At 36.4% G+C, this 12,392-nt stretch overlaps 1 protein-coding gene across 1 annotated transcript in view; it reads right to left on the bottom strand.

Annotated features, from left to right (window-relative positions):
- The window catches only part of EXOC2 (exocyst complex component 2), a 121,578-nt gene that overhangs the window by 71,168 nt on the left and 38,018 nt on the right, over positions 1–12,392 (bottom strand). The window contains exons 7-10 of the mRNA XM_009326446.1: positions 12,022–12,167; positions 11,832–11,913; positions 11,205–11,307; positions 8,101–8,219 (exon numbers count right to left, since the gene is read on the bottom strand). Of these exons, the coding sequence (XP_009324721.1) occupies positions 8,101–8,219; positions 11,205–11,307; positions 11,832–11,913; positions 12,022–12,167 (450 nt within the window). The remainder of the gene's footprint in view (positions 1–8,100; positions 8,220–11,204; positions 11,308–11,831; positions 11,914–12,021; positions 12,168–12,392) is intronic.

The following is a 12,392-nucleotide window of genomic DNA, read 5'->3' as shown; positions in this document are numbered from 1 at the left end:
TGTGCATAGATATTTTAAAAGTATGTAGAACAAAAAAAAAATTCAGATACTGTGTGAAATATAAATAGTTCAACGGTTTTGTTCAGACCTCTTCTGTTCTAGTGCAGTAAGATCTCACCAAAATAAGGATCTGAAAAAAGTGCAATGCTTTTTGAGGTCATTTATTTAATTTGTGCTTTCACTTTCTGTAAATCAAAAGTCACCTGTGCTGACCCCTAATTGCAGCAGGTTTTCTCTAAGTTTATCGGTACTGGAGTTGCTACTGGGTACTTATGTGCCTACAGTACCTATGGCTCACATACATACCTTGACCCCATTTTTTGAGATGTTACCTGCATGCAGCATGTTGCAGCCTCAGTGAAAAAGACGACTAACATGAAGTTTGCCCAAAATAGGTTTTTCCATGCTCTGCAAACCAGTCAATGATTTAAATATTTAAAAGCAGCTTTACTTTCTTATTCCAAAACTATTACCAAACTGAGTATAAAAATTGTTCTGCAATATCCATCGCTCCACAACTCTGCTTGTTTTTTTCCCCCCTCACAGTCTGACAGGCGGAGGTTTCTCGTGGAAGTCACGCATCCCTCGCCTCCCTTCTGTAACCCAGCCTCAGCCACTCTGCAATTATGCCAGCTCGGTGCACCACTTACGTGACATTCAGCTAAAGCTTTTTACAAAAGCTACTGGTTGGTCAGGGGATAATATTGTGCCAGTACTTTTTGCAGCGACAAAGAAAATTGTTAGGAAGCGACCAACCTCAGGCTGAGTAGTTTTTCAGGGCAATTTTCCACGGTAAGTCGAACACCAGTCATTACACAGACTACACGTATATACACACAGCATGTATATAAGCAAGATTAAATTAAAAAAAAAAAAAAAAGACCCTACAGATGTGCAACCAGGTGAATACAGTTACTGTATTCTTTCATCCATTATGTATCTTACAGTGAATTTTCTCACAGGCTACAATAGTGAGAGAAGGCTGATCTATAGCCTGCGGACTCTCTGAAGGGCGGCAGACTTCCTTACCACCCTTAAACACCTTTGAACATTTTTTCCTGCGCACAGCGGGCCCTTGTCCTGTGCTACAGCCTGACCACCCACTGTTGCTTGTTGACCAAACACACAGTGCCTGGAGCCCGCACCGACACAACCAGGATAAGATTCCTTTCAAGGACACCGCATTGAGAATTTCAATTTGTCTAGGCAAGAAGTTAGGCGAGCAGGAGAAATTACCGAAAAATTAACCTGCTCAACAGATGAATGACTGCATTTTATTCTTTTTCTTGAGTACCTTTTCTTTCTAACCTTACATTTGTTAGGAATTTGACATTTTTAAATGATCAAGAAGAAAATGAGTTGTATTTCTAGCAAAGAGGTGAGTGTGGAGATTAAAATTACTGCACTTTCTGGAAAAAATGTTTTTGGAATACATTTAAAAATGAACGCTTTTTTAAATCTTAAGGCTAGTCTTCATTATACTAAATATATTTATAATGAAACTATTTTTCAGTTTACCACAAAAAGGGTAACTGGGCCTATTATTTCTAGTGGCGTTCTAAGTATTTCACAGCCTAAGGGTAAGCCTTATTGTCAGTCCTGCAGGCCAAAAAATACTGAAGCAAGAGCCAAACACTTCAAGTTCAGCACATAAATAAGAACGACGTCATTTTACTAGCAGTAGCTCCAGTGGACATTAAGATATTCAGCAACTTTGAAAACAATCCGCTTTTACTTAATTGCCCGAATAAGGACTTAAAAGACTAGAGCAGATACCAAGGTAAAATTCTGGCCACAGAAGGGTTTCACTTTATCTTCAGTAGTACTAATCTCTTCAATTTTGATTTTAAACTACCTGCGCTGCTTTTTAATCACAATTATTTACTGTCTGCTTTTTAATCACAATTATTTACTGTCTTTATAATACTTTAAATATTATTTAAAGTATTATATAAAATAAGAATGTCCCCTGCACTTCTGAACATGTCAGATTCTACCAAAAATGCTAAATAACAGCAAAGTTAGATACAGGTGGTAAAAGAGGAAAACAAATCCAGTGTCAGATTTTTTACTCATTAATTTTTATTCTTTTTTCTTTTTAATTAGTAACCCATTACAGGTTTGCTTGACGTCTGCTGTCAAAAGGGTATTTCTGCTATGGACAGGGGATGTGGTTTAGACATGAAATGGCTCCCAGCTGCAAGAAGTCTTCTTCCAGATGTACAGTAAGCAAAGGCAATGGAAGAGAACCAGCTGCTAGGATAACAAATTGAAAAGGCCCTTTTGACACAAGCCTTGCCGGCCTGTCTGATCTAACAAAGATGGATCATTCATTGCAAGGTGAATAGAATCTCAGTGTGGCACAGAAGAAAGAGCAACGTGGTCTAAGCATCCATCTCTCTCCTTCACACTACGTACAGCTGCTGTTACGCTGGCACAGAAAAACCCTGCATAGTTTTTTACAATATCTGGAGAGCTGTGCGTCATACTCTGAGTGCTGCAAAAATTGTATTTTTTTCCAGCAGTAAGAACTACAACAAAAATCACAATGACCGAACTAGTATACTCCGGTTTCGAGAACTGTCTCCACGTTGGGAACTTTAATAGGTTGTGTATTACACATTTTGCAACCCAAAGGGCAGCAGAAAGATCAGACAATTGAGTTAGTGTTTCCATTTACAGTTTTAGTTTCTAAAGGGTATTAACAGATAGCTTATTTGCAATAATGTTACATAGTAGCTCAGAAAGATCTGTTAAGAAATGAAGACTTTTTCAGTCAGTTTGATGATAACTGGATCAGAGTCCCTATCCATTTTGGCTCAAAGGATCATGAAACCTACTAAGCCGCTATTAAAGTCTAAGCAAATAACCACTGGCCACACAGAAAACAGTCTTAACCTCCGTAGCTTCTTTCCCTGATACTCATGTTAAGAATCCCATTGCTTAACTCTTTTTGGCTATCTGCCCAGTGCCCCAGGCAAGTTTTAAACTAAACCTCATTTATTTACATTTATTTTCATGTCATTTTACGTCATTATATCCCCCATGTTTCCTGTACTCCAGCAAGTCTGGGAAGCATAAACCATAGTGAAAAACTACAATTATGCCCCAATAATAGGGGACTTGCCAAGTAATGTTAAAAATTACAAATATGTAAAATCTCAATTGAAGGAAACCATTTACTATCCAGGTCCCAGGTTTGCAAGTCCCCAGACTTCTACAAATCTTAAGTTCAAAGTTCAGAAGCAGCAATTCAGACTTTAGCCAATACAAGGAATAAAATACCAGCACAATTCAGTTTATCATTCCACTATCTGTTGCTAGAGATTTAAGAAATACTGTTTTGAGTGAGCATAGTGTTTCTTCCATGTTAAGCTTTATATTCATAGCATTCAAAAATGCTCTTTTTTCTGTCTATTCAGTCTCATGCATCTGCCTCTCTCTAACATATCTACATACTAAGTAACAGCAGCAAACTAGCTTTACCTACTTCAGGTCCTTCCAGTGGGCAGCAATAGTGGAATGTGATCAGATTTATAAAAGGAATCCATCAATGCTTCAGGAAATAACTTCATAACCATAAAAAAAAAAGGTTTCAAAAGCAATAAAAGAGCACAACTGCCTATTCCATTAGCGAGGCAGACAAACATTAAATAGAAAACATAAAAAGTTAATAAGTCTATATATTTCCAAGCATTACTACATCAGCAGAGCTAGAGCTCCAGCCAGTAGTTGCATGTGGGTCCCGTATCTACAGCTGCACCTTTAATGGAAGAACTTGACCATCAGAGAAACAGGAGAATGGCTTAATGTAAGGACACGAGCACGGGAGCTTTATGATTTGGGCATCCCCTGTACTGCCTCATGCTTCCACTATGACTTTGGCTATGCTGTTTGGTTTCTTTGTCCTGGCTGCTCATACTTTAGTACTTCAGAGAAGGAGAAATTTTGATCTGCTGTCACATATGCATATTCACTCACTCCTTAAAACATGTGGGCTTGGATTCCAACAGTTTCTCATCACATGAACATCATCTGCCTTCATTTTTTTTACCTCACAAATGAGGAAGGTCTGCTATGGCTATGCAGAGCAAGAGATAGATAGGCTAAAGGCAACAATGGGTGAGTAACAACAGCCATATCTGAGCGTGTAATGAAACGTTAATCTACATAATTCAAGACTAATCAGCAAAACAACAGGGTTGTTTAGACTGAGGGGAAACAGTACGTTAATAGTCCTCAGGGGAAATAGACTCCAAAATGCTGCTGTAAAGTACTTCATACACAGGACTTGAGAAAATTGCCCATCCCCATCCTACTCGTACCTGTTGAAATAATTGCAACCAATTAGCTAATGATCAGATTACCACATCTTTTACAATTAATAATTGTCTATTAACATTAATGGAAACATCCAATTGAATAATTTGCTGTTGGTAGTTGTCAGCCTTTAAGCCACACCACCAAGTTTTCTGACACAGCTTAGCACAGCTTGATATACCTTTCAGTTTTTGAAAAGTTGGATTAACTGAAAACAGACAGTATTTGAAACACATAGGACTTCTGCTAACCCCTGAAACAAATTCCTGGAGAGAACTCAAAGACCATTACAGCCCTGTAAACTTGCCACAGTTTCTTCTTTCAGGCTGCATCAGAAATTGTACTACGCTATGATACTTTACAGTTCTAGGACATGCTTACAACTGCAGAGTATTTCTATAAAATGGAGTTAATCTCTAGTAATAGCCAAGCACAGAGGCTTTTTTTTTTTTTAAACTTTTCATGTGATAGTACTACTGAGAGTGAAGGATTCACACTTAGATCAAAAATATATACTTAGATATAAAACCAAAATAAACATCTCTAATACACAGTTTTCTGATAGCACCTTCAACTACCTCAGCATGTGTATTAGCTCACTCCACTCTTCAACTTTGCTTAGGAGAGCCTTGAAAGCACAGTTATTAACAGGAGGGCAATCATCAGACAAAGAACCTACACAGGATGTAGAAAAGTAGATTTACTTCTTTGTCAGTATTGGGAATTTGTCCTGACTGCCATTGCTAGTGGCCTGGATGAGATGATACATCTCTAAATCTCTTAAAGAAGATACGAGAAGATGCTATTTCTAGATAAGAAAATGAAATTATTTAAGTTGTAACAACTAAAGGGTCACCCTTCTAGTAGTATGGAGACAACTGGAACAATTTTGTCCCACAGAGTACACTGTTGGCTTGTTACATCAGTGACTGAATTTGGAGTAAGTTCTCCTTAGAATTCACTTAGGTTTGGTTTTTAGCTTGTTTAGCAAATAATTCCAATGTTAACTTTCCCTTCCTGAACACATCATGGCCAGCAAATAAATGCTTTGGGAATGTTTACTGTCTGACAATCAGCTACAAAAGTCCTGTCCAGAATGTCTAATAGAGTTTTCAAAAAAAGACTTTTCCAGGTAAGAAAAGCAAAGGCTTTCGTCTAATTGCAAATCGATTTCAGGTAGTAAAATTTATGTGTAACAACTCAGGGTGCAGCTCTGCTTTGAAAACTAATAAAATAGCAGCAAAATGCTTTGGCACAAACTCAGTTGAAAGTTGAAAAATTGTGCACAAATGCAAAAATAGATACAATCTGCTCCTGTGGTTTAAGTTTACTATGCTGAAAAGTTTTGACTTAGGCAGATTGAACCCACAGATTCACAGTCAGCAGAAGAACTAAGCTAAGAATAGCCAGAAATTCTTGGTATGTTCAAGGTGGAACTGTAATCGCTGTCTGCTTATTCCAGCATATGCAACAAGACGACTACCATCTGCTAGAAACAATGTCTATTATCCCTGTTGAAAAGGGAAACCTAGAAAAAGTTTTAATGGCCTTTTCATTTGAGTATCAGCCTTATGACCCACCTCTTCCTCCAAATACTTGATATACAAAATGATCTTTCTTGGAAGCATGCTTTAAGTGGAGACTTTAATGTTTGAAAATTTATTACTATTTTCTCTTAAAAATAGCCTGTGAATTTATGTACATATAAACCACATTTCTAATTTGTTTAAGTTGATTAGATTCCTCAAAGTCTTGCATAACCAATTTGATATCTATGAGTAAAAACCCACACTTTTCCTGTTTGAAAAGCATACATCTATTAAAGCAGATTAAAACACATTCCATGTCTCTGATCACAATCAGCATTGTTCTACTTGGCAGTTAAAACCAATTCTTCTGAGTTTTCTTTTTTCCTTCTCCTGTCTGGTGTATGCCAAAATTAAAGATCTATGGAAAGGAAAAATCACATTTAGCAACCTTCTTTTGTCCTACTAGATACTAAGTGAGAAATTCCACCAACTTGGATCAATTCTTGAGTATTTTACAATCTGTACAAAAACTACATCAGTAAGGACCACATAAAAGGCTGGAAGAAATTTGATGAGCTCTTTAATAAAAGCAATAATATATTAGCATTTGTTTCATACATGCACTAAATATTAACTATTCATACATGCATTTACTGGGCATTCAAGTTGTTTAAATTCCCTCTTCTGTGAGCCAAACAAAGCTGCTAACATAATAACCCCTTTGATATTAAGGCTGAGGTAAGCAGATTTGTTGCAAGAAAAACACCAAACAGGTTGAGATTTTCAAGACAAGCCTAGGAATTTAGACACATTTTCCATTCATTTACTGGAGCCTGCATATCAAAATTATATAGACTACTAAAACAAAAAAGTCTTGAGTACTTAGTATCTTCATGCCCCTATTTTTCTTGCTAAGAAGCTGAGAGATGGCTATGTAACATTTTGCAAGTGAGAGGAGAAAAAGAAAGCTTAGAATTGTTAACCATGGCCATTTTTACAAGTGAGTTTTGCTCCTGATAGCTGTATTTTGCGGGGGTGGGGGTGGTGTCTCAGGGTTTTGACGAGGAAGGAAGATGAGGTTTTGGAAATGTTCTGAATTTTGACCAAGAGGCCAAGATACCAACCTGGTGTTCCAACTGGTCCCACAGCACTTCACACCGTGCTGTGGAACAAAGATGGTCTGTGCATGCTTTAAGCTAAACCTTACCGACATCATATGCGATGCACCCTGTGGACTCTATACCTGACGTCGTAACCTCTGCTAAAGACAGTTTAAGCCTCCTGCAGCAATTTTACAGCACATTTCTGCAGCAGCTCCAACTCAGTAAAGTTTTTGTGGTTTCTCAGAATAGAACACCTTATTTGGTTTGGGATACACACGGACTAACACTAAACATGGGAGTTACCTATAAGCCGAGAGGCCAGATTCCAATATGCCTACTCATTTCAGAAATAGCAGCAAACTCTGTAAGACTTCTTGAAAATCAAGGCACTACTTGTAATTTTCTAATTTGAAAATCCAGTTTTCAGATTTTACTACTAGAAATGCCAGGCCAATAGCCTCCCACCTATTCCCTTTTGAAAACACACTAATGTGAGGCATCATGTTAACTGGTAGCTAAGTTGCTGCCACACCTGAAAGCAATACCTATACATTTCTTTGAGGAGCAACGCTGACAAAGACAGAACACAACTAAGTATTCATACTGGTCTTAATATAACATTGTCTAAATATCCCATTTGTCCAACTCACAGGTCTGTGCCTGAACATGAATTTTGAAACTGCACATGAACAAAGGAACACCGTATTATCATTCACTGCATATCAAGAAATTACATGTTATTCCTCTATGCCCCAATGCCCTGTATATCCATATACTAATGGCATATCTTGTGACAAAGAAATCTACCTGGCAGATTCAGACAACAATCCAAACTTGGTGTGACCTCAAAGAACTATTTCGAGAGGACAGTAAACTTCAGATAAATGATTGAAATGTAATGCTTGTCCCACGTAAAGAGCTGAAAAGTTATAAGTTAAGCAAAAAGAAAACTCCAACTGCTGTTTTGTTTTTATAATAGAATAAAGGAAAAGATACAAGTCAGTATTCAACTTTGTAAAAAGCTATCAAAATTGACGGGAACACCCCCCCCCAATATCATTTGTACACTAAAACTTGTCAAATAAAAGGCAATGCCAAATTCCTAAATGTCAAATATATATATATATATAACAAAAATATATCCTTGCCTTTTTGCTCTTTCACATAGCTCTCCTTACAGTTGTGCATGAGCTGCAGAATCCACTGATGTTGAGCACCAATGCACTGCCAAGCAGGGTCCCCAGGCGCATGAAGATCAGAAAGATATCTGTAAAACCCAGTCCAAAAATTACAGCTCTGACTTGACACACTGAAGGCCTCATTAAAACAGACCAAAGATGTAGTAAGAAAATTTTTTTTTTTTCACATAATTTTAAAAATTCAAGAATAGTTGTTAAGATACACTTACACCCAATGCAAACACAAGCTTTGCATTCTTCCTTCCTCATTTAGTGAAGCAAAATGCCATCCAAAAACTTGTAAAAATAAACAAAAACATACATATTTAATATCAGATTAATATGTATTTTCAGTTGTGCCTCTAGTAAAGTACTTGGGAAACCAAGCTCTTTATCTGCCAAGGTTGCAGTTCAGTACTTCATGTTTCACTTGGAATCAGTGATGACATCTCAAGCACATAAAATATGGTATTTTTCTTCCCACTTTCTATGTCCTGATTGTATCATCATGTAACCTTAACAAATAAGTACGGAAGGAATTAATTTTTGGCGGCTCATTAATTTTAGCACACGTATGCACAAACAAATGTAAACCAGGCTCCTGGTTTGTTTTTGTTTGGGGTTTTTGGGTTTTTTTTTTTTGCATTAGGATGTGCACACACAGTCTGAAAAAAAAAAGGCAGGGTGGAGAGATAAAGACACCCTCTGTCTTTAGGGAGAGAGGAGTATTAGAAGCCAGCTGTTGTGATTTCGAAGAGAACACAGAAGTAATATAGTCTAACGGATGGCATTCAAGACTATCTGACAACAGTACTTTCAAAAGAGTATTTTCAAAAAGCAGTCGCTGCTCTACTATTTAATGCACTCTGTTACATTCTGCATTAATGAGACTCAGGACAGATTAAAACATTCAAGACACTCAAGGTGATATACACTGATTTATTACCTTAAGCAGTGCAGGGGATGTTTAACTCCTTCACAAAAGCTGTATTACTACAATAATACCTAAATGTTAATTAGGACTGCATTGCAAAATTCTGTCTTCTCTGAGAACTGTCTGCAGTACTTGAACAAAAAATAAACTATCAAAGTAGGATTGGTTGGACGGATGAGAACATTATACAGCCAACCATTTTGACAGGGTGACATTTATAAATTATGAGCTCAAGTCCTTCCTCAGTGTTAAGGGGGACGTAAGTCTTTGCTTAGACACAAAATAAAAAAAAATTAGCACTGGTCTTGGAAAAAATACATCTACTTGGCTGTTAAGTGATATGGTAAACTGTTTCTGAACAGTATAAAATAATTATCAGTGTAAATACCATAATAAAATGAGAGGAAAATATGAGTTGAAGCCTAATTATAAAGATAAACATTGAGTATCTGAGGGAGAAAACCACAGTATTTCAGGTCTCACTCAGCCTTAGACATTGGAGACAAACAAAACAAACATATCAAGGAAGAAAAAAACCTCAAAAATAGCAGGTTTTATGCAAATAATTTTACAATTAGGATTTTGTTAGTTTCCTCTTAGCTGAAGTGCTCTGAAGAAAGCTTTCTTCACACCTTGCCTCTGGAAAATTTACACTAGTATAACCACATTAGCATATCTAGAGTAGTGAAACTAATTTACTCGCTTTGTATGCTGGGATTCTATTAATTCATTAGAAGTAAATTATTCCACATTTGTCCACTCCCTGCTCTCCTTCATTATACTGTTCTACATGGGGAATACATTTACTAGTTACATTAACATAGTCTGCTTTAACGTAGCTGGGATATTTTTAAAGATTCAATACTTCAAGGCAAGGGGTAGAGAAAAACTAAAAACCAAAACAAAACCAAACCCCCAAAAAACCAACAACCAAAACCAAACCCCCAGAATCAAACACACATACAACTCTGATTCTTCCAAAGAATCCTTAGAAGAGGTCATAAGACTTGGCTTAGATAAAGAAGCTACTCTTTAAGGTTTTCAAGACTGACATAGAAAGGAAACAGTAGTGCCTTCTTCAGAGACAGAACGCTTAACTACTCACCTTAAAACGCAATTCCAATAAATATGCAATATTTATATAGCACCCAGAAGAATGAGAAGCACTCTACATAAATGTACACTGGTTATTGTCCTCATCCACTAACATAACATAAAGGGACCTAAGATACCAACACCACACTTCGTCCTGTGCGACTGGGCCTGGTGAGCACACAAAACATTGAAGACCTCACGCAGGAATCAGAATTTTAAGAATGCTTCTCACACAGCGCATTTGGTCTACATCTTTTAAGATAACTGGAAAAAGCACCGAGAATGTCAAGCCATACTTGGAGCCCTAGTAACATCTAAAACTCAAAAGCTTTCTAACTAAAGCCATCAAATGTTCCAGAGCACTCTAAAGTTTGGCTCCAAGGACTGTAAAGCAGGTTAAGGTCTACCAGTAGAAGAAGGTCCAACCAGCTCATGTCAGTATGCCTACAACAGACTTTGACATCAGCTTTGTGAATGACAGAAAATCTAGGAATTTCTATGAAAACTGGGGAACTGGCTCATGTTCATGACATATAAAGGAACTACATTATTTAGACTGAGTAATAAAAGAGCCAAAACCAAATTTAAATGACAGTCTGGATTAAAACCTCCCTATTATCTGACTTAGGATGATTCCATTTCAATACCAAGTCAAGCTGAAGTGTAAGACAAGTTAATAAGGAGTCTATTTTGAGATCTGCAACCTGTGAGCGATCATTTCAGACATAGCTTGCAATATGATGGTTTAGAGGAAGCAACAGAACCCAAACACGCCTTAAAGATTTAAAAAAAATTAAATTCAATCCCAATTATCCTTCATTAAATTGTTCTCACTCAAGAACTGTTTTTCAATCATTCAATAAACAATCAAGTACCAATCCATTGCTGTTATTTATATAATCATAAAATACCAAAATACTCTACTTACAGCTTTAAAATTAGTATTCAAACCATAGTAAAACTAGTCACTACCCTATTTAGGAAACAGATTTAAATACACATGTAAACACCATATGTCTGATGAAGACACTAGTCAAATGATTACCTTATATAACGTTTCTGATCATGCAATGTTGACGGAGTTTCAAGGAGCTTATCCAGCAGAAGTTCTCTTAAAGCTTCAATTCTGGTTTCAACTTCAGCATAATCTAGGAGTAGGGAGAGGAAATAAATCCAATGTGTGCCTTCAGCAGTGGTATGAACTGAAAATTATGTTATTTTTCTAGGACATCAGAGACTTCTGGAGTTAATGTGGAAATCAATGTTACTCATTTTATAACAAGCCACATCTGAAAATTTTGTATATGACAGTTCTACAAAAACAGAAAATTGGACTTTGAAGTCTTTCCAACAATATGCCAGTGAGAGATACCCGAAGTCACATTTTAATTACTGTAATCTTTTTTTTATATCCAGTAATACCAAGCCTTAATAAATAAATAAAATTGGCTGTGATTTCACGTATTGTAGTATATACCTCACTCAGAAAACTTGCCAGAAATATTGCTTAATTGGTTCCTATAAATCCATAATTTTTATGGACTAAAACCCATATAAAACCCACATAAAGCTACTATTTAGTAGCTAGTAGTCTACCATTTAGACTACTATGTGCTTTTTAGCCTTTAAGTTTAAAAAAAAAAAGAAGCAAATAACAGAACCCATATCTTACATTTTTTGAATACTTGAACCTCTGTCTTTCCAAAGAGTGACTTGGCTTTTTCGTAGTCATTAATAACCACATCATAATCGCCCTTAAAAAATACAAACACACACAAACAAAAACCAAACATTTATATTTGTCAAGAAAAAGGTAACAGACTAATTTCAGCAAATATAAATGTATTTTTAAAGGATTATACCTTCTGGATATTTCTTTCAATATTCAAGGGGAGGTTGAAAAGAAATTTAAAACGCTGAAGAACATTAAGTGCGTTTCTCGTTGAATCAGCTTTGTCCTTGCGACCCAGCACTTCTTGGAATAATGTATCTGCTGTGTTACTGGCTCCTATTTTAAAAAGGATGAGAATAAGAAAAAGTAAAGTAATCAGTTCAAACGACATACAGATTTTCCTCATTTTAATGAGTCATTCAAGTTTTTTTAGAGCAAATGAGTAATCATTGCTCAATTTTTGTACTTTTTTGATAACTGTGTTAACATCTTACAACTGATGAAATACTATTTCAAAGTGAACCACTTAGCATTTTAATGTGGTAAGACCCCTGTGCAATT

Source organism: Pygoscelis adeliae, unplaced genomic scaffold, assembly GCF_000699105.1.
Source record: "Pygoscelis adeliae isolate BGI_AS28 unplaced genomic scaffold, ASM69910v1 Scaffold186, whole genome shotgun sequence".
Lineage (NCBI taxonomy): Eukaryota > Metazoa > Chordata > Aves > Sphenisciformes > Spheniscidae > Pygoscelis > Pygoscelis adeliae.
The sequence above is the reverse complement of the archived record's forward strand: the minus strand, read 5'-3'. Positions and strand labels throughout refer to the sequence as shown.